The following is a 22,839-nucleotide window of genomic DNA, read 5'->3' as shown; positions in this document are numbered from 1 at the left end:
GATGTGGTTAAGAGAAAAGAGCTCTTTCCCCAGCTGGCATCTGATCCCACAAGGATGCAGAAAGTCCTGGCAGCGCTCGGTGGACACTGAAATGACGAGGGAATTCTAGTGCAAGGATGTCTAGAAAGACATCTGCAGATCAAATGCCAGAGCACACTGGCAAGAAAAGCCAAGTCAGGAAGTTCTAAGGGCCTCTCATGTTCTTTCCGTAGACTCCCTACTCTCTACTTGTTGTATTGAAAACTAAGAAAAAAATCGTTCCTTCCTAGGGAATGTCTCAGATGGTCTGTTAGATGCCTAAGGTGATCAAAGTCTTGACAAACAAAACAAAACAAAACAAAAGCAGACAACCACATACGTGTATGAGAGTGCTTTGAGAAATGTCTGGCAGGATGTGCTCCAAAGCATTCACAGTGATTATTCTGAAGAGTAAGAGGTAAAGGGATGGGAGAAGAGGACCCACTTTTTTTCCACTTGATCCTTTGTATGCTTATTTATTATCTAATTTTTGTCAACAAACATGAAGTGCTTTATAAACTGTTATAAGATTCATTTTGTGAAATAAGGAAAACCTTAGCCTGTCTCATCGCCAGTCACAAAGCAGAACAAAATTTTCCAGGGATCCAAGGTCAAGAGACCATCAGAGACATTCCCTAGGGTGGAATGATTTTTTTCTTAGTTTTCAGTACAACAAATGGAGAGTAACAAGCCTTGGAAAAGGGCTTCAGACGTCCAACCTTCTGCAGTGGCGCAGGAGGTCTGAACAATCTTGGAAAAGAAAAAAACGGGAAAAGATAGGGACTAACTATAAAGTAGATACCCTAAACATGAACAAGGGGACTATTCAGAGGAAGAAAAAAAATGTCAGAAGAAACATTTTTGGCAATGAAATTTGAGAAGTAAATTAAAGTGGCAAGTGCTAGAGGAATAAAAAGAGTATTAGAGAGATCAGGAACCTGGCAGTGCCGCCAAGACAGAGCTGTTCTGGGCCTGCATCCCCTTTGTCCTGCAGGCTAACCCTCTGGCTCCTTCTGGTTACATCTCTGGGCTGCAACCAGCAGCAATGCTCCCTCGCATTTCTACAAAGGCTTCAGTATGCATACCATTTCCACACCTATTTGCTTATTTATGCCTGGTAAAAGGCCTGTGAAATACGGTACCAGGAGAATGTCTCCTTTTTAGATGAAAAACTGATGCTGAACAAGAGGAAGTGACATGCCCAGAGTTGGTCAACCAGTCAGGGCCAATGCCCTCGTGCTACCCAGGAGCTGGTGGTGAGATGTCACTGGGTGCACTCAAGCTGATTATTACCTTTGAACCCACGCATGCCCATTGGTCCTGTGGCCCCCAGCTTCCCGTCATCGCCCTTGGGGCCAGGCAGTCCCGGGGTTCCTCTCTCCCCTGGCAGACCTGGGGAGGAAAGAGACAATGGTAGAGCCTCAGACTAAGAACTGGAAGGACACTTCAAGGTCACAGTCGGGTTCAATGGGTGACTGCGACCACACATCCTCTACAGCCTCTGCTGCCTGATTCTTCTCAGCTGATTTAAAGATGCTGCAAAAGCAAAATCAAGCAGGGAGCAGACCTTCCCTACGAACACCTCTTAGTGCTGGGCCCAGACGCGGCCACCCCCCCGCACTGAAAGCTATGAGTAGCGGTGGTGCCTGCACGTCTGGAGACGTCTCTTTCCCTGCGCACACTGGACAGTGAGTTCCAGCAAATGCTCTTCTGAGCAGAGTGTTAGAGGCAGGCTCTGAGCCCCGCTCTTCCAGAAGCTTCCAGGCGGTCAGCATCACCTCCCGATCCCTGGCAGTCAGGGAGGTCAGGAAGAAGTAGCTTCCCCTCCTAATTAAGAAAGAAACAAAAAGACCTCTGAGCCTCTGCAAACACAGGGAGGTATAGCAGAGGGGCCGGAGGCTGACGCGGATGAAGTCTGCAGGGTCAGCGAGTGGGATCAGGCCCCAGAGCTCCAGGCGCTGAGGCCCCACGGCCTGCATCGCACCACCAAGAGCCAGAATCAACAAATGCTTTCACTGAGCGAGAGCTCCAGGGCCCCCGAGGCCTGGCCCGAGCCACAGTTATCTCTGCACAGCAAAGCATCCTTCACCCTCTGACTAATTGTTCTTTCCTACTTGGAAAGTGAGTTGGTTTTCTCTGGGCTTTTCCAGACTCGGGGAGAAGCTCGTCTCCCAGGAGTTCTTCCTCCAGTGCTAACGTCAAGTGGCTGGAAGCAGGGCCCCGGGAGAGTGGGAGGACCCCAGAGAGGGCTGATTAAATTTCCTTCTTTTCCATCCTAATATGATGTATCTATTCCCAGAGTCCAACGGCCCTGTGGCCACAAGGCTTCCAGGGCAGGATGTGCCCAAGGCTCTCCACCCTATGATTCATTAGGCAGAAAAAGTGATCCCGCAGCTCTGCGAGCCCCTAGGCTGAGTTTGGGGGAGGGGAGGCCAGGATAGGAGGCGTGGCTGGGGGCTCTCTCTCCTCCCTCGCCAGGTTTGCAGCTTCCTTACAGGTTTAGGAGAGAGCTTGGTGTGGGGGTCTAATTCCCAATAACCAGACACCGTTCCCCTTATCACCTTTCCTTCCTGTTCACTCCTAGGACAATGCTGCCTGCAGTTCAGGCCCAGGAGTGGACAGGGCAGGATAAAGTAAGTGGGGAGACACTGGGTCGAAGAAGAACATTGTCTTTCCAGAAGGCCCCCAAAGGACCGTCTCCACCAGCCACCGAGTCCTCAGGGCTGTCCCCGTGCATTGTGGGCTGTGCGGCCAGGCGGAGGTATCAGTTGCCGGCTGATTCAGGGAACAGAGGGGGGCCACAGCATGCCCAGAGGGTGGCTCTGGACCACAGAGACCCCCTACGCCCTCTGAAGGCCATGGTCACATGAGCCCTGACTCTGGGGTGCGTGGAGGTGGAGGCAGTGGCTTCAGGGAGCCACAGGCCTCTCATGCAACATTTTCCTTTGGATCCTGGCACTTTCTAAGAAAAAGCGTGTGCCCCATCCCACAGCCAGGCCAACAGCCTGCTGGGCGCCTACGGGACACAGCACTGGAAGCTGAGCTGGTTGGCCACTCTCCCAGGAGCTCCGCCACCTATGCCAGTGGGAAAGGAGAGAGGGGGCTGGGGTCGATTTAGGGGTCTTCCTTAGGTCCTGCCCAGGGGTCCCCATTACCTCGAAGTCCAGGTAATCCAGGGATGCCGGGTTCGCCCTCCTTCCCTTCATTCCCGGGGTCACCTTTGGGTCCTGGTGGCCCTGGAAGGGTGAAGACAGCACTGAGGTTAGAGCTGTTGTGAGATGATGACATCTAACTAAGATTAGATGTCCTGGAGCAGGACGTCCCCGGGGGAAATGAAGATCCTCTCTCTATAAGAGGAAGGGTTGGGAGTACACAGGGTGCCACCTAGCCCAGTCTTAGGGGAAATCCGTAAAGGCTTCCTGGAGGAAACCATAGCCAAAGGGAAATCTCAAGACAGAATAGTAGTTACCCCAGTAAAGACCAAGTGGGAGTGTGTGATGGACTGCATTTGTGTTCCCTGCGCCCAAACACCTATGTTGAAGCTGTCACCCGCAATGGCATGGGTTTGGAAGTTAAGAGCTTGGGAGGTGATTAGGTTTAGATGAGGCCATAAGGGCGGGCGCTCATCAGATTAGTGACTGTAATAAAAGCCAACAGAGGGTGCTCTTTCTCCCTGTCCTTGCTAGGAGGAGATGGCAAGGAGGTGACAGGCTGCCAAGTCTGCAACCCAAGAACAGGCCCTCACCGGAACCCAGCTATGCTGGCGCCCTGTTCTCAGGCTTCTGGCCTCCAGAGCTGTGAGAAACAAGTGCCTGTGGTTGAAGCCACTCAGCTCTGCGGGGTTTTATTCGGGCTGACGAAGACAGAGTGAAAAAGAGAGTTCTGAGCAAGGGGAGCCATCGCCACGAGGGCTGACAAGGAGAGAGAGGTGGAATCCTGGGGGTTTGGGAGGCCCGGCCTGAGTGTTGGACTTCATCCCGCCTGAATGTGCCAGGAGTTAGGGAGGGGCCTGGGCCCCGGAAGACCTGCCCAAACGGAAGACGGCTCCAGCTGCCCCCGGGGAAATGGATCAGAACAGGAGGGGTTCTGAAGCAGAGACGCAACCCATCTAAGTGGGCAGATAGGGCAGCCCGGCTTAGGGAAGTGGCCCCCGGGAGGGCACCACGGACACATTCAAAAGTGATTAGAAGCAGAGAGACCGAGGAGGGCTCGGCTGTGACGAAGGCTGGGGAGAAGGAGGCTGGGACCAAGCTCAGATTTCTGGCCTGAGCACCTGGATGGAAGAAGGGGTTTCAGATTACTCCTGCGCGGGGCTGCTTTCCCGGGCAAGGCTCCAGCGGGGCAGGAATTCTCCTGTACGTGATTGGATTTGGTCCCTGGGACTACGCTGTGTTTTGAAGTTACTCCTCTGAGGCCACACAGCCAGCAGCGAGTGAAGGAGCAGTGGTTTCAACCCAGGTCTGTCTGGCATCTGTCCACTCTACCACACCCACTGGGCTAGACGTCTCGTCCTTCCCAGAACCTTCCTGCCACCGCAGGCTGGCAAGCCCGGGAGCCACCCCGTGACTGCCAGCCCCTGCAGCTGCCCAGTGCCACCTCCCTGGCAGAACCTCTGGCCCCCTGCTCCTGCTGGAAGTGGGCACGACGGGTTTGAATGCATTGCATCATGCTATTAGCCACATCTCTCGCTGCTCTTATCTGTAGGCACTGTGTTCTCTCTTTCCTGACAACATTGCCTGCTCTCTGTGGGATGGCTCCATCCTTGGCACTCCCCACTTGCTGGGCAGACCCAGGCTGCAAGCTCTCACCTCCTGTTGCTTTGTAAGAGAAAACCAGGGAAAAACAACCAAACAGTGCTGGACTGACTTCCACACGTCCCTCCCAAATTCATATCCACCTGGAACCTCAGAATGCAACCGTATTTGGCAGTGGGGCCTTTCCCGGTGTGATCAGTTGAGGGCAAACTAGAGAGGGGTGGGGTCTGCAGACTGGTGAGAAAACAGATGAGCTACACGGAGAGCACTGGGCGGCAGAGGCACATCTCGGAGGGACACTTCTGCAAGCCAAGGGCAGCCAGCAGTGAGAAGCTCGGAGGCAGCGGGGAGGGAGGGATCCTTCCTCAGAGCTTTGCAAAGGAACACGGCCCCGCAAACACCTGGGTTTCAGACCTCCGGCCTCCAGGACCGGGAGAGAATGAGCTGGCAGCCCTGGGGAACCAACACGTGCACACTCCAGCCCAGCAGCGATATCTTGCACAATAAATAGTTGATGAATGAATGAGTCTATGAGATCAGGGGATGTTAATACATACAAAACAACCCGGCCGCCAGGATCACCATGTACTGATACATTCCAGAAGTTGGCACCTCCTCAGACCCTAACCAAAGTTGACAGCTGTTTAATAATTCAATGGCACACACACAGGGGAAAAAAGCAACGAACATTTTTAAAGCCATGAGTTTCCCACAGCATTTAGAGAAGACCTGATTTTGGAGCCATCACTCTCCTTTCTACAAAGGAAAGCAAAGTAACATTGGCCACATTGATACAAGGTTTCAGGACACAGGACTGAGACACAGACCTGCTTGCATCAGAGCTAAGGTTAGCCCGTTGTGAAAGGCAGAGTTAAGACACAAATGAGCTCTCCGGCTCCCAAACCCACAATCTCCCCTCCAGGTCAAGGATGCCGCAGAGGGAACCAGGAGAATGACTAGATGGACCCCCCCCCACACACACCCCATATACCTCAGCTCCTTCCACTCTTTTCCACCCCACCCCACCCCCAATCAGGAACCTGGGGGCTCCAGGCATTGAGCTGGTCATGGGTGCAATGCACTGCACACTTCAACATGTCCTGCTCACTCTGATGCTGGCGCGACCCAGTGTATGGACCTTCCCAGGAGGAAGGCCCACAGAGGGAGGCTACTGCCCAGGAGGACAGCCCTGCAGTTGGTAGGGACCATTTGGAAGGTAGGGGTTGAGTGTGGGTACGCAACCTCTCGGGTCTCTGTCCTGGATCGAGTACATGCTGGCACTGTCCCTCTCTTTGTGCACTGCAGTGAGGGGTAAGTGGGCTCGGTGACACATGGCTATAAAATGGCTTTGACACCTTGTGTGGGAGGTCGCCCCCGGCCATCTGAACTTTTCTTTGCACAATGCTCCATCAGCTCTGCTGTGAGATCATTGCTTAGGGCTACGCTGGGGGGCCCTGAACTCACCAGGCCTGGCTTGAACGGATCATCCAGGGATGCTCCGTGCATAGGATCTGTTCCAAAACCACAACCAAGCGGCCAGTGAGGGCCTTTGCTAGGCATTAGCTGGGGAGAAGCCAGGATGGACATTAAGGGTGGGTGCTCACTGACGGCCTTAGTCACCTCTTCAGGTGGGGCTGGCCCAGCTGACTCAGAACAGCCTACAAGGTAACCGGAGCCCCGTGGGGCCAGGTTGCTGGGGGCTCCAAGGACCACGCCCTCTTCAAGTCATCACGGCTGCCTTCTGTGTCTCGGAGCTGTTATTTCCTCAGGGCTCCAGGCTAGAAATCGCAAGCCTGCTTTCACGCCTCTTTCTTCGTCCACACTCGCACCCTGCCATTCGAGACCTGTCGCGTCTCTACCTCCTTCCTCACTGCACCACCCTCGCTGGGGCCCCAGCGGCCTCATTCTCAGCCTTCGTAAAGACCTCCTCATCTCTGGTCTCTCTCTCTCCAGCCCATGTGTGTACGGGGTGCCCTGATGTCCGATCAGCGCCTCAGAAATACCGAAGCCACCGAGTGGACTCAGCGCCCTGGACGCTTTCAAGGCAGGACGGGGAGCAACCCCTCAGCTCGTCACTGAACTGGCTCTTCCTGCTGCAGATCCACACTGGGGGCTTCCAGACACAGCCACGCCAGGGGCTTCCAGACACAAAGGCCCCGCTGCCTCAGCAAGAACCTGCTCCTGACAGTGGCCCCAAACACTAGCCACGTCCTTTCCTGTCTAAGAGTCCAGTTCCTCTCATCCCACTCATGCCCACTTCACACCCACTCCTCTGATCTTCCGATCAGAGCTCTAGAGCTCAGGGCTGGGGGCAGCCTGGCAGGTCGCTGGGGTGGGGGTGGGGAGCATGGCAGATCGCTGCATGTGCCCTCATTGGCATACTCTGGGCCTGGTCAGGCAGCCCCTGGCCACTGGTGCCACCCCTGTCCTAGGACTGTGGTCCCAAAGAGGACAGGTCTGCCCACAGGACCAAAGCTGCTGTCTGTGGCCCCGGGGCCTCACACACAGCCGGAACGCAGGTGCGGCTGAAGCACAGAAGAGGGTAGGGCATCACTGGTCCCAGCTGTGCGGGGTGGGCTTTCTCACTTCTTTTTACACGGTCACGTGTCTCATCTTCTCCATCACTGGGCAGGCCAAGGTCATGGAGTGGTTGGGAAAAGGAGGGGCAGGGTCCTGGGCCCCCTCTCAAGGCCTGTCCACCGGTCCACCTGCTAACCCCATGCAGCCCTGTACAGCCCTCACCCAGCTGCCCCTGAGACACTCCATGGAAGCACGCTCTGAACTGAGTGTGACTGAGCATTTGGGGGAAGCACTAGGGTTTTCCTGGGGACCAGCCAATGGCAGGGAAAAGCAAGCATGACGGCATGCGTGCGCAGGAATCAGGAATGACCCACCAAGAACAGGTGATCAGGACAGCTGATAGAGGCCTGAAGCCAGCAGTACAGTCCTGGAAATCTTTGTGAAAACACCACCCCCGGGGCCATGCTAACCCCAGGGGGTGACAGAGCGTGGAGGTCCTCACTCTGCTCACTGGGCACCAAGCTCGGAGCACCCACTCCCTTCACAGGCCCGAGAGCCCTCCGTTCCGTCCCTCAGGACTCGTCTCCGTGCCCCCGAGAAGCAGGTGCCAGCCCCACTTCATGGCCAAGGAGACCGAGGCCCCCAAAGGCACAGGCACTGTCCGGCCGCAGGCCCCTGAGCCCCAAGGGCAGAGGCGGCACACAGGCAGTGCTGGGTACTTGTTCATTTTCACAGCGCGCCCTCTACCCCTTTCCCCGCAGAGTCAGCTCTGAAAGGTGAGAGGACAGGGCTGCCGTGCACCCAGCCTGGGACCCTCAGCCAGCCCACAGGCCCCCGAAGTGTGTGGAGTAGAAACTCCGCTGCACACAGCAGTCTGTTCACAGGGACGCCCCACGCCTTCAGCGGGTCCCTTCTACCTGCAGCCGAGGACTCAGAGGCAGAGCCTGGAGCCCAGGGCCCCTCTGCTAGGCCATCCCTTCATCAACAGCTGTTGAACTGGGCTTCCCACTCTGCTGGGTGGGGTTTCTCCTCAAAAAAAAAAAAAAAAAAAAAAAGTAGCCCGCAGGGAACTCTGCATTGCAGTCTTGCTTTCATAAACCAGGAGATGAATCTCCTAGTCCAGGGGGCCACTGGCTCAGCCTTCCACATGGACAAGCCTCTCCCCGCTGGGCCCGGCGTCCTCCATGGCAGAGCACGAGGACCCAACTGGATGACTGCAGAGATCTGCTCTCACTCAGAATGCCTTGTTCCAGCAAACCTGCCTCGCAGCACACCGCGCCGGCCGAGCGCGGCTGGGGCGTCGCTGGGGGTCGCGTCCCTCCCTGGGCGACTCTCTTCTCTGGCCCCCTCTTCCCACTCTGCGATGCCTCCCCCTCCATTATCTAACTTCTCTTGTTTCTCTAAAAGCCACAGAGAGAGATGTCAACAGATCTGATCCTTGAAAATCCAAGACGAAAACCAGAAAGCCCCAATGTAGATGCACACAACAGACCGAACTGAGAGAGAAAAGTATAGAAGAGTGTACAACACTGTGAGAAAATGGAAACCATTGGGGTTGAGCTCAATAATAATGTAAATAAGCTCATGTTTGAAAAACACACATGGTTAAATCTTTGTGAATTCTGAGCCAGGGAAGGGCAGAGTGGAATTGGGGTATGTGTGTGTGTACCTGTGTGTACCTGTGTGTCTTCACGTGTGTCTGTGTGTGTGTCTGTGTGAGTGTATCTGTGTATCTTCATGTGTCTGTGTGTGTGAGTGCTTGTGTATCTCTGTGTGTCTGCATGTGCGTCTGTGTGTATCTGTGTGTATGTGTGCATGTGTCTATGTGAGTGCATGTGTGTATCTGTGTGTGTCTGTGTATATACATGTATATCTGTGTGTTTGTGTATGTATCTCTGTGTGTATCTGTGTGTGTCTGTGCGAGTGCATGTGTGTATTTGTGTCTATATATGTGTCTGTCTGTGTGTGTATGCAAACACCTTAACAGAGGGATTGGACAAAGTGATGGTGGAAAGCCCATTACAGACCGCAGTACGGAGATGCATGGCAGCTTATTTGATAAAACCTTTGCCTAAAAGCAAAGGTAGTTTTTTCTTATTACAATTAAATGGTGTAGTAGTGATGGTTCAAATAATTCCTGCCATCTACACGGGAGTCCTGGTTTCCAGTTTGTGTCCTATGAGCCATGTTGTTGTGGGTGTTCGGGGGGAATGAACCAGTTAATGTGATCTCTCTCTCTCCCTCTTTCTCTCTTTCTGCCTGTCAAATAAATACATGAAAACTTGTAAATGTGTTTAAGTAGAGTGGCAGCTACACATAGGCATGCCCACAGAGCCTTTTTAATAATAACAGATACCTGACTGCAATGAGAGAGGGAGGTGGGCAAGGGAGACAGCAGACACGGTGGCGACACGGGGAGCGGAGGCCAACTGACGCCAAGCTGGGAGCAGCCAGGCGCTCCAGTGCTGTGATCAGAATGTCCGTGCCCCTGCGATTCCTACGCTCAGGGCTAACGGCCAATGTGATGGGGTCTTGAGGCGGGGCCTGAGGAGGTGATTAGGCCACAAGCGGAGCCCTTGGGAATGGTATTCATGCCTTAGAAAAGAGGCCCCAGAGAGCTGCCCTGCCGCTCCTACCACGTGGGGACGAGCCGGGGGTGCCATCAGTGCCTATGGTGAGGAAGCAGGATGTTGGTGGCAATGACCTGAGTGTCTGCGTCAGAAAGATCCAAGCTGGGAACCTGGCTTTGCCACCTGCCAGCTGTGTAGGGAAGAGTGGGGAGATTACTCGAGTGCCCCATCCTTTGCTGGGGGAGTTGGAGAACTCGTGTCTAAATGTCCTGTTCATCACAGGTCTTAATCCAGCAGAGTTACTTTTGTTAGCAGCTATCTGAGCAGACTGCCAGGGGCAGGGGAGGTCCAGGGAAAGAGAAGATGGGAAAAGGAAGATCTCAGGGAGTGGATTCGGAAGAAGAAATTCTGCCTCCTACCCTCCTGTGATTTCTTAGACGTAAAAGCCCAACATGAAAAGAGCGCACAACCAGGCAGGGCACTGTGGATGGCTGGCGTCAGGTTTACCAGTTGTTCCTCATTCACTGAGTCCCACTGTGCGGATCGCACTGTTAGTGCTGAGGGCACAGGGATAGACCAGAGAAGAACAGGATGGCAGAATGAGCACCGGGTGTTGGGACTAGAAGCTCTGGACTGGGCCTCGAATTCTACACTTGGAATGGGCGTGTTTACGGCATGTGAATTACATCTGGTTACAAACAAAAGTCCTGGGTTACATTATTCCCAGCCACGTGGCCTCGAGAGAGCCAGGTAGGGTCTCCTCAAGCCTCAGTCACTTTCCTGCCAAAATCCTACCTCTCCCTCGATAATAACACGTGCATGAAACCAACCCCATGGTTTGCCATGAGGACCTCCCTGAAAACGAAATAACGTACCCAGCAAGCGCTCTGTAAACTGGAAGGCACTCAGATGGGGGCCCCATCACAAGTCCTTTCTGCTCTGATAGAGGTAGAGTCTCAGAGGAGGGAGCCATGAGTGAGCTGGAGCAGTAGGAGAACTCTTAGAAGGCGTGGGATTAAGTGACACGGACTGAGCCCCCCATCTACCCACGCAAAAGGAAGGTGATGGAACACACACTAACTCTCAGATCACCAGGTCCCGAGACAAACCCTGCTCCGTCACTCCCTGGCCCAGCAACTGTTGGCGAGCACTTCGTGTGGTCATCAGTAGAACGGGAACCACGCCCCTTCCCTAGAGAGCTGTTTTATAAGGGTGCCATACGAGACACACTTGGCACGGTACCTGGCCTGTAGTAGGTGCTGACAGTGGCATTAACACTGCCTGTCAGGCTGCGGGGTTGGTCATCGGCTGGGCAGACTCTGGGGAGCCGTGCTGGGTTTTGTGCAGGGGGTGATGTGGGAAACACACACTTCACCAGAGGTGCTGCTGACAGTGTGGGCCACCTCCTCCCATGGGAAACAGCACAGCACTAGAATTGGTCTCTACTCCATGTGTGAGCCTGCAACCCAATAGGCTCCTGCCCCAGCCCTAGTGCTCAGAGGCCCCAGTCTGCACACCCAAGTTCTGATTACCAGGACCCCCACTGGCCACCTTAGTCATTCCCAAGGGTAGGGGTGTGGACGCTGAATCTGTTCTCTGTCCTAGGGAGGCTTACCTAAGGGACAGAACAGTGCAGGCCCTGGAAGTCAGCAGAAAATTCCAGAATCTTGTAGGAGACTTAAACGAGGAATGGCATAGCAAGTGCACTTGGGGAGATGGGGACTCCCATACCATGGGGCAGGGGTGCACAGAAGGGAGGCCCTACAGGCTGGGCCGGGCCAGGCGGGTACCTTTGGCCAGGGAGATGTTCCTGAGCGCGATGGAGTGCTCCCAGTCCTTGAGGCGCAGGTCCTCGGTGACGGTGTTGAGCATGGCCAGCTCCTGCTTGAGCTGCAGCTCCATGCCCATGTGCACCAGCCGCATGCGGCGCGTGTCCTCGCTGGCATTGCTCACCAGCACCTGCAGGTCCTGCAGCCGTGTGCTGTGCAGGGCCACGTCATAGGACAGGCTGTGGTTGAGGCCACGCAGTGCACCGCCCATGTCGGCCAGCTCCTCGCCCAGGACGTCCACCCTGCGCGCCAGCCCGTCCAGCATTCCCGCGTGGCGCCGCAGCAGCAGCTGGCTGCGGTTGCTCTCCACCTGCAGCTGGTACAGCTCCAGCTGCACTGTGTCACTCTGCTGGCCAGTGCGGTCGCGCAGCAGGGCCACCGCCTGCTCGGTCTGCGCCGCCTGGGCTTGCAGCCCCCACAGTGCGCCTTCCAGCCGCTGCACGGCGCCCGCCAGTGCCAGCAGTGAGTCTGTCTGGTTCTGCATCGCGTCCTGCACCTTCCACACCTGCTCCATCAGGTCCGCCTGCAGTGGCGCCTGCAGCAGCCGCAGCTGCAAGTCCCGGAAGCTCTCGTTCAGCCGGTTCACATTCCTGGTCAGCGCCTTCAGGTCGTCCGGGGAGCTGCGGGGCCTGGACACTGTGGAGGAGGAACGGAGATGTGAGCACCATTGGGGAGCAAGGTCCTGGCTAAGATTAATCAAGCCTGACCAGAGGCTGGCATTCAGTAGGTGCTTAATCAAGGAGAGCTGAATGGAAAGCAGAGGTGGCTAATGTTGAGCGTTTCAGTAGCCCCCAGGTGTTGTACCCGTCTGCCCACTAGAATCACCTGGCCAGGTGGCCCATCTGCGGGAAGTGTGATTTAATTGATGGGGATGAGACCTGGACTCCGGAGTTTTTCAAAAGATCTCAAAATGAGTCTAAGCTGCAGATAAGTCTGATTGGCCAGACAGATCTCAGCACTGGGTGTCAGGTGGGTGAAACTGACATTTCTGCGTCCTGAAAAGTGGTGAGGATAGCAGCAGTTTTGTGTAGGACAACGTCGGGTTCTGGGTGCTGTGACTGTCTCAGCTTGAGGAGCTAAGTTCCTGTTAGGGTCTCAGTGTGTCCCTCCCCACTCCATGCATAGGTGGACACTTAACTGCCAAGGCGACAGTATTAAGAGGTGGGGCCTTTAGAAGGCAACTAAGCCAGGACACAGGCCTCGTGAATGAGATCAGTGACCTTATAAAAGGGGCGAGGGAGCTGTTGGCCCTCTCTGCCTCTGGACACATAGGCGGTACCAGCTCTGAGAACCAGGCCCGCAGTGCTGAGTTTGCTGGCAACCTTGACCTTGGGCCTCCATCCTCCAGCACTGAGCAATACATTCCTTTCTTTGTAAAAACTGATTTATTTATTTGAAAGGCATGGTGACAGAAAGAGAATGAGAGGGAGAGCAAGAGTGAGAGAGATCTTCCACCTACTGGTTCAATTCCCAAATGACCAGGACGGGCCAGGCAGAAGCCAGGAGTCCAGAACTCTATCCAGGTCTCCCACATGGGTGGCAGGGGCCCAAATAATTGGATCATTACCCACTGCCTTCTCAGGAGAATTCGCAGGAAGTAGGACTGGAAGCAACGGAGCCAGGACTCGAGCCAGCACTCTGATAGGGGACGTCAGCTTCACATGGGTGGCTGAACGCACAGCCCCATGACCCCAGCCCAGCAATACGTCCCTGCTGTTGATCCAGTCTATGGTGTTTGGCTCTAGCAGCCTGAGTAGCAGACTGAGACAGTGCCATGGTTATCCCTTTGCACAGTGAGAGCCATCAATACTGCCCAGAGCGGCACAGAGAGTGAGTTGGAGCCCAAAGGACTTGGTCCAGAGCCTGGGGGCTTCCCCTTGCACGGGCTCCAGAGCTGCCTAAAGGAATACCACCCCCTGAGCCAGGCTCAAGGTGGCAGCACTGATTTTACTACTTCCGCGTTCAGGGCTCACAGGTGGCAGCCAGGACCCATGCGGGCAGGTGAAGAACGCTATTGTATCTATCCACATCCTCCCTTGTCTGCGGCCGCCAACCCTCCCTGCTAGTCCCCGGTTTCCTTCCTCAGCAAACTCCCACCTCAGCGATCCTCCTCTAGTGCCTGGCTCCCTTTCTCCGTTAATGAGCCGCAGTTGGTTTCACAATAGCAAGAGGAGGGGGCGTCTCTGTCTCTATACTCTGGCATGCCTGTGGCTCCTTGGGGTTTGGGAACTGCCGTCCTCAGGTGCACGACAAACCCTGCAATGATAGGTCCAGGGATGCTTGCTGCCTTGCTTTGCTCTGCAAACCAGAGAAATGGCAACTAGTAGTGGCGCGGCGCAAAACAGGAGCTGGGGCCAAAGAAGACTCAGGGGGCATGCTGCCTGGACATCTGGGAAGGCAGTGAACCGGGCAACTTGGTACCCAGCTTGTTTGAATAATAAGAAAATCTGGACCAAATCAATTCTCTTCCAGGGCTTCATGTTTGGAGGGAGGGAGCTGAGTTGGGAGGATTCTTGGGCCACATGAAGCCCAGCTGCCGCGATCCTGCAGTGACGCTCCTGGAAGCACACAGCACTGGAGGCGACTGCCCTGCAGGAGAGACGTCACTTCTGGCTAGGAAGGGCTGGAAGGGGACCTGGAACCCTGTCTCAACTTCTTCTGGACCTAGTGATTTATTTTTTAATTTTAAAAAAGATTTATTGGGGTCGGCGCTGTGGCGCAGCGGGTTAAAGCCCTGGCCTGAAGCTCCGGCATCCCATATGGGCACCGGTTCAAGACCCGGCTGCTCCACTTTCCATCCAGCTGTCTGCTATGGCTTGGGAAAGCAGTGGAAGATGGCCTAAGTCCTTGGGCCCCTGCACCCATGTGGAAAACGTGGAAGAAGCTCCTGGCTCCAGGCTTCAGACTGGCACAGCTCCGGCTGTTGCGGTCGTCTGGGGGGAGTGAACCAGTGGATGGAAGACCTCTCTCTCTCTCTCTCTGCCTCTCCTCTCTCTGTGTAACTCTGGCTTTCAAATAAATAAATAAACCTTTTTTAAAGATTTATTTAAATAATAAATAAATAAATCTTTATTTATTTGAAATAAAGACAGGGAGAGTGGAAGAGAGAGGGAGAGTGGGAGAGAGAGCGAGAGAGAGAAAGAAAGAATCTTCTATTCACTGGTTTATTCCCCAAATGGCCACAATGGCTGGGGCTGGGCCAGGAAAAAGCGAGGAGCCAGGAATTCCATCAAGGTCTCCCACATAGGTGAAGGGGTCCAAGTATCCAGGCCATCTTCTGCTGCTTTCCCACGGGCATTGACAAGGAGCTGGATTGGAAGTAGAGTAGTGGGGACTTGAACCGACGCCCACGTGGGATGCTGGTGTAGCAGGTGGCAGCTTAACCTGCTGCACCACAGAGAGCCACACAAAAAGTAGTCACCCAAACTTGGCTTACAGCAGCCTTTGCACTTCCGGTTAGTTCTAAGTGCTGGGAGGTTCTACAATTTGCTCAGACTTGCAGTTTGCCTCCCTAAAGTCAGTTCTTTGATACTGCCCGTTGGGGTTATGGAGGGTAAAGGGAATATTTTTTCCCCAACAAGACAGCCCTTCAGAATTTCAAGAAGTTTTCACATTCTTGCTGCCTGGTAACGTTTCTGTTTCGAAGTCTGCCATTCCTTCATTTATTTTCTTGAGACTGGGTTCTAAGTCTCCACACACCCTCGCTGCCTTTTTCTGCACAGATTCCAGTGTGCCAGCCTCCCTGGGAAGGCGGTGCTTCACAAGCTGAGCTTTCCCAAGGGTGGACAGACTCCATACCGTGTCTCATCCTGGGACAGCTCGCTGCCCTGAGGTGGCCCCACCTAGGCCTGCTCAGCGGCATCAGGCTCTGCTGAGTTTGGCCACTGGGTCAGGTGTACGCAGGCCCTGGGGAACTGACCTTTCCCCATTTTACAGAGGGGGAGACGGAGGCAGGGGGTGGTGCCTGGTGGCGAGACTCTCAGCCCCTGCCACAGGGCTCAGTCCCAGGGTTCCGCTCAGGAAGCGCCGCTATGGAGCAGTCAGGACAAGCAAGGGTTCCTGGGGACAGGAGCCCCAGAGCGGACCACAGCCCAGGCAGCCTGGGTCTGTGCACTGACGAGACCGCCCCTGCTGGGAGCTGACTCTGAAGCAGCGTCTCTGTCCAACACTGCACCCAACTGGACAAGGAGCATGGAAACAGGATGGGGGATGGGGGGAGGGCAGCGAGCCTGCTGTTTGCGTGTCAGCCTCTCCTCACCTGAGCCCTGGGCGCTCAGCATCACCGCGGCCCATCAGAAGCAGTGCCAACACCGAGCTGTGTTGCTCTTGGGTGGAAACTGGGGCTGGAAGTCACTGAGGGAAACAGCGCGGCCTCCCTCATGAAAAGCTCAGGGCTGGTTGAAGACTGGGTTTGCCCGTGAAGGGGGCAGCTTCCTGCCTGCCATTCTGTCTCCAGTCCCCTGGCCCCTGTTTCCTCCCTCAGGGCTCCCTGTGCCTTCCTGGTCCTGTGTGCCCTGCCCACCAGCCAGCTCCCCGGGGCACCTGCCAGCTCTAGCCACCCCCCCTCTCTGGGACCCTGCACTGGAACCCTGCCCATGTGGTGACGGCTGAAGGTCAGCTCCCCCTTCCAGAGAGTTCTTGTGGGGCCTTTATGGTTGCCCATTGCACAACCAATATTAACATGAATGCAAATAAAAGCTAGAAAAATTCTTCTACCATCCCACAACCTCCAACAGAGCGCACTGCTTGCGTCTCTTTTCCTTTTTCTGGTCTTCTCCATGTACACACTCCCTCTTGACAATTCGATGTCTGGGTTCGCCCTCCCATCTGTTATTGTTATTATAATTACTTAGCATTTTCCCGTGGTTCTCCCTGCTTTTCATAATGACAATGTTGATGACTACAGGGCACTATGAGAAAACACAGGCTTCCCCTGCTCTCACTCAACATCAACACTGAAGACTTCCGTGACCACATGTGTCGGGACTTTTCCCGCACACCAAGCATGTGATCCATTGTGTGGGATGTCCAGCTCGGTGCCTGTAACTCAGCTCTAAGACTGCGCACCGGGAGGTAGCACCGCCTCCCATGGATGGAGGGCTCAGTCCCCACGCCGGCCCCACCCTCCACCGCGCATCCGGAGCCCCAGGTCGTTTGCTCTACCTCTGCCAGACCGGCTGCCCATCACGGTTTCCACAACCTCTCCTTGGATCTGAGTCAGTCGCTAGAGTGGCTCACACAACTCCAGGAGACACCACGCTCACTGATCCATTATAAAGGATAGTACCAAGGAAACAAAGAGACGCAGAGGGCAAGGTATGGAGGAAGGGGCGCCGGTTGTCATGCTCACTCCAGCCTCCTACTTGTCCCCACCTGTTCCATGATTCCAAGCTCCCCAAACCCGCTCACTATGGATTTTCACAAAAACTTCATTTTGCAGGCATGATTGACCAAGTCATTGGCCATTGGTGATGAACTCAACCTTCAGCCCATCTTCTCTCCCAGGAGGTAGAGGTTGAATACCCCAACCCTCTAATGATACCTCGGCTTTTCAGTGATCAGCCCTCATCTTGGGGTTCCCTGGGGACTGGCAGCCACTAGCATCAAAACAACAGTTATCCCTGTGCAATTTCCAAGGGTTTTAGTCTGCAAACGGAGGGAAGGGGGCTGGCACTGTGATGTAGTAGGCTAAGCCTCTTCCTGTGGCCCCCGCATCTCATACTGTTAGGCATATGGGCACTGGTTCATTTTTGGGTGCCGGTTCATGTTCTGGCTGCTCCTCTTTCGATCCAGCTCTCTGCTGTGGCCTGGGAAAGCAGTAGAAGATGGCCCAGGTCCTTGGGCCCCTGCACCCATGTGGGAGACCCAGAAGAAGCTCCTGGCTCCTGGCTTCGGAATGGCCCAGCTCCAGCAGTTGTAGCCACGTGGGGAGTGAACCAGCATATGGAAGACCTTTCTCTCTATCTCTCCCCTCTCTGTAATTTTACCTCTTAAACAAATAAATAAATCTTAAAAAAAAAAAGAGGGAAGCCCAAATATACATTTCACAGTATCACAGGTAAGCATGGGACTTTACCCTTTCTCTTATTGATGAATCTGTTTGAATCGTGGCAAATAAATGCCAGGAGTTTGCCCCTGTTTTGAAACATTTCCTGACAATAAATGCCTAGAAGTTGGAATAATAGATCAAGAGCCATGGAGGTTTTAAAGACTCTTCATTCTGGGCAGATGTTTGGTGTAGCAGCTGAGATGCCTCTTGGGTTGCCTATATCCCATACTGGAATGCCTGTGCTCCAGCCTCAGCTCCTGACTCCAAGTTCTCACCTCCCAGGAGGAAACAGGTAATGACTCATGTACTTGGATTCCCTCCTATCAACATGGGAGACCCCCTACTAGGATTTTGGCTCCTGGCTTTGACCTGGCCCAGCCCTGGCTCTTTAGGGCATCTGAAGAGTGAACCAGCAGATAGGAGCTCTCTCCATCAGTCTGTCTCTGCTTTTCAGAATTAAGTAGAATATGGGTGGGAGGGACGGTATGGGGGGGGAAGCCATTGTAATCCATAAATCGTACTTTGGAAATTTATATTCATTAAATAAAAGTTAAAAAAATAAAAAAAAAATGCTGGGAAAAAAATAATTAAGTAGAATAAAAATATTTTTGAATATTTATTTATTTGAAAGGTGGAGCTACAGATAAAGAGTTGGGGGGAGTGAGAGAGGGATAAACAAACAAGGGGGGGAGGGAGGGAGGGAGAGAGAGAGAGAGAGAGAGAGAGGTCTTCCATCTGCTGGTTCACTCCCAAATGGCTGCAATGGCCAGGTATAGGCCAGGCTAAAACCAGGAGCCTTAACTCCACCTGGTCTCCCATATGGGTGCAGGGACGCAAGCACCTGTGCCATCTTCCATTGCTTTCCTAGGTACATTAGCAGGGAACTGGATTGAAAGCAAAGCAGCAGAGACTTGAACCAGTGCCCATATGAAATGTCAGCATTGCAGGCAGCAACTTGACCTGCTATGCCACAATGCCAGCCGCACAAAAAGAATTTTTTAAAAAATTTATTTATTTATTTGAAAGGCATTGTGTCAGAGAAAGAGGGTGAGGGTGAAGCATTGTGGGAGGGGAGAGAATCTTCCATCTGCTGGTTCACTCCCGAAATATCTGCTATAGCAGGAGCTAGGCAGGGACCCAAGCACGTGGGCCATTACCCACTGCCTTCCCGAGAGCATCAGCGGGAAGCAGAAGCAGAAGCAGAGCAACTGGAGCCAGCAGCCTGGGAGGGGATGCCAGCATTGCTGCACTGCGACACTGGTCCCAAAAAGATAATCTGTGAAAATTCCAGCCAAATTACTCCCCCAAGGCCCTAGTAAGTTATATTGACATTATAGATGGTTTAATGTCACCCCCGTGCCCCTCAGGACTCTGCCCAATTCTCGCTGCCTCTTGTCTTAGAAGAACCGATTATATATGGAAGTGGATGCCATCCTCACCCTGCGATGGACCGAACGTCTGTGCTCAAAGTCTTCCGTTGAAGCCCTGCCCCATAATGTGACTGTATTTGGAGCTGGGGCATTTAAAAGAGAGGTATTTCAATTTAAAGGAGATTGAAAGGGTGGGTCCTAACCCCAAGTGAACGGTGCCATTGTGAGAAGTGGACACACCAGGGAAGGGCACCACGCGAAGACGCAGCGTCCAGGGAGAGAGCCCTTGGCAGAAGCACCCAGCCTGCCAGCACCTTGGTCTCCAGCGCACAACAGCCGTCGGTTGTGGGAGCCGCCCAGCCTGGCAGCTGAGTGCTCACCCAGGGCCCCTGGGATCTGCTGATTCATAACCCCTCTCTGGGCCCCAGAACATCCGCAGTTGTGACTGCTCCTCAGGACCAGCTTTGTAACTTGCAGGCTCGGTGCACAGCTCAAATGCAGAGCTCTTTGTCCAACAAGCAGGGAGGGGAAAGCCATCCCCTTGCTGCTCTGGTGTCCCTCTGGCTCGTCCTAGTGGGTTGTATCTGCTGTTTTATGTTGTGTCCCTCTGGCAAAGGAACACACTGGGGCCAGTGCAGACCAGCACAAGTGCCTGCGGCGCCACCCTTCCACTCATTGCACACGGCCCCAACCCCGAGGCTGAGCCTCCATCCTCGGGAAACAGGGGGCTCCTGGGAGCTGGGACTGGACAGAAGCTGCGTCCCATGGTCCCATGAGACTTCACCAAGGAAGCACAAGTTCAAAGATGAAGTCATCACCAGTTTGCAGACGGTGACTACAGAGCACTGAACCCCAATTTTGGAGTCGTCACATATCATTCAGGCAGGCCCTGGTTTTCTCCCGCATCTTGGGGGCCAGGGGCCCCCTCATTGAAGTGTTTGCATTACTTAAAATGCTAAAGCTCTACTGATGACGTCTTTGCTATGAATTCGTAAGGAATATTCTGTTCTGCTTTTAGACGGATTTCCCACTGAAGTCGCTGCTGTCTATTCAGCCTGGGAAGCCAGCGTGCGCACACTTCTCCAGGGTCATGAGCACTGTGGTGGCTCTCCAGGCCCTTCCTGTCCCGCGCTCTGCCCTTACTAGGAAGTGCTATGAATGCTGCTCCTTGCCTGCCTGTGCGTCACTGGCCTGAAGATAAGGCAGGACTTCGGTGGGGCCATGGTAGAAACGTGGCTTCGCGCCACCGCCTGCTAGCGAGGTACCCTTGAGCTGGTTACTACATGGCTCCTGCTTGGGTTTTCCTTCTGGGAAATGGTGACGCTGCCAGCCCACAGCACTGGGAGCTCTGCGGGAGGTCTGCAGGGCCTCAGGCATCATGCCTTCCCCCAGTGCTCCCCAAGAGGAGAGGGGATGCCCCATGCTGCTTTGTGCAGGGGAGGAGAGTGACGGGGCTGCCTTTTTGCTCTGCCACCTTCCTGCACTTGCTCGTCCAGAAATGGGCGGGACAGTGCCTACTTCTGAAGGTTGCTGGGAAAGTAAAGGAAGCAACTTCTGGTAAGAGACTAGAGCATGTCTGGTATACAGTCAGTGCTTAATAAATGTCCTCTCCTTTCTCTGCTCTTGCTTAGCATTCAGCCAGTTACGGCCTATCCCAGCAGTAGGTTGCAAGGACAGAGTACTAGAAGAAGGGACAGACGGCCCGAACTCATCCTTATTTCATACTTCGGGAGGTCTCGTGATGTCTATAGCTTTTATTATCTCATCCTTAAATGAAATTATGCATATTGGCCTTCCTCACCTTCCAAGATTGGTTAAGCTGAAAATTCAGTGATAATGCATGTGGAATTCTATACAAAGATAAAGAATTATTAACACCAGTGTGCAGCGTTAGTTGGCTAAACATCCAATGCAATGCAGAGCTTTCCTCTCCCTGCCACACACACACGTGTGTGCCAAACTGGTGTTGTAGGTCCGCCTAAGTGTTTAGGGACAACAGTGCATCTGGCCAGATCACACATGGAGCAGAAAGGACCATTAGGGAACAGAGAGCAGATTTGAGTGGCAGGCACCACTGTGCTAATGAGGTTGCTAGAGCTATGCATAGGTGAGCCACCTGGCCCCGGCCACTAATACATCAATCATATACTATTCCAAGTATGCATTCAATACCAAGTCAGGAGGCTGGTGCTGTGGCGTAATAGCATCCAACTGTGGTGCCGGCATCCCATATGGGTGCCAGTCTGAGCCCTGCTGCTCCTCTTCTGATCCAGCTCTCTATGACCTGGGAAAGCAGTGGAAGGTGGCCCAAGTGCTTGGACCCCTGCACCCACGTGCGAGACCTAGAAGAAGCTCCTGGTTCCTGGCTTCGGATCAGTCTAGCTCTGGCCATTGCAGCCATTTGGGGAGTGAACCAGTGGACAGACGACCTTTCTCTCTGTCTCTCCCTCTCTGTCTGTAACTGCCTCTCAAGTAAATAAATGAATCTTTAAAAAAAATACTAAGTCAGAATTCAACTTTGGATTTGAGCATGATTCCTGCCAAGCAGGCCAACTCCAGCTTGGGTTTATCATGGGGAACTCACTACCTTTAACCCTTAGTCCCTACCGCGTGTCTCTGACCATTCACAAGCTTGTTCTTGGTCTTCCACCTATGCGGTACAGCGAGGTGGTCAAGAGCAGGCCCCTAGCAACTGCACTTCCGGCATCTGCTGGCACTGACCTTATGAGTTCCTCAGCCTCTGTGTGTCTTAGTTTCTTCATTTGGAATAGGAGGCTTCGAACAATACTTATCTCACAGAGTCCTAAATGCCAGCTGTTATTGTTCATCTGTGATTTTCCTATTTGTGAAAGTAGAAAAGCCGAAGAATCATTCAAGCTAAGATATGCCAGGCAGCGAGATAGATGAACTGTTTGCATAAACACGAATTAAGAGAGTCACACTCAGTAAGACTTGTTCCCTGTTGAGGACAGCAAACATCTGGAAGGAATCAAATAGGGAGAGGGTGGGTGGTGGAGGAGGGGAAACAGAGAACACACTGTGACCGCCGGGAGGGGATAATTCATCCTGGACTCTCATAGAGAGTCCTCATACAGAAGGCCATTCTGGGCGACTCCAGCATGATCTGATGCCCTGAGAATATTTCCCCCACCCACCCCGCAATAGCGCCCTTTCTGGGCAGTCCATGTACCTAGAATATCTGTGTCAATCATATGAGTTCGTGCATCACCTTGGAAAGAGCACTTGTAAATTGCAAACAAAAAGAACACAGCACCATTTGATAGCTGTGAAATAAGCACTGTGAAAGTCGAAATGCTCAGTGCATTGAGGTTGCACTGAGGTTGGCATATTTTAAAATCTGTAATGTAAATATACATTAGTATAACTTTTGGGAAGCAATTTGGCTAGAATTTTTAAGAGTCATAAAAACATCTCTGCCTCTTGACCGACGAATCCAACTTCTGGGAATTTAAGGTTAGGAAAGATTTCCAAAGAGAGGGAAAGCTTTGTGTACTTATTTACCACGACGGTAAAAGAGATTGCACAGTAAGATAATGGGTAAATTGCAATGCGTCATCTTGAGGGGCTCTTGCGCAGTCAACGTGATTGCAATTGTAAAAGAGAGATGGGAAAATGCTTCAGAAGTAATTATAACAATAATAACAATAATAGGTGGGGAGGGACCCAGACATCGAATTGTCAAGAGGGAGTGTGTACATGGAGAAGACC

The 22,839-nt window shown here is 53.5% G+C and overlaps 1 protein-coding gene across 1 annotated transcript in view; it reads right to left on the bottom strand.

The window, feature by feature from the left end:
* SCARA5 (scavenger receptor class A member 5) overlaps positions 1–22,839 on the bottom strand; it is a 127,821-nt gene that overhangs the window by 36,544 nt on the left and 68,438 nt on the right. The window contains exons 4-6 of the mRNA XM_002709450.6: positions 11,653–12,327; positions 3,174–3,254; positions 1,312–1,410 (exon numbers count right to left, since the gene is read on the bottom strand). Of these exons, the coding sequence (XP_002709496.4) occupies positions 1,312–1,410; positions 3,174–3,254; positions 11,653–12,327 (855 nt within the window). The remainder of the gene's footprint in view (positions 1–1,311; positions 1,411–3,173; positions 3,255–11,652; positions 12,328–22,839) is intronic.

Source organism: Oryctolagus cuniculus, chromosome 2 (assembly GCF_051225735.1).
Source record: "Oryctolagus cuniculus isolate XC-2025 breed Fujian yellow rabbit chromosome 2, ASM5122573v1, whole genome shotgun sequence".
Classification (NCBI taxonomy): domain Eukaryota; kingdom Metazoa; phylum Chordata; class Mammalia; order Lagomorpha; family Leporidae; genus Oryctolagus; species Oryctolagus cuniculus.
Note: the sequence above shows the minus strand (reverse complement) of the source record. Positions and strands in the feature narration are given on the sequence as shown.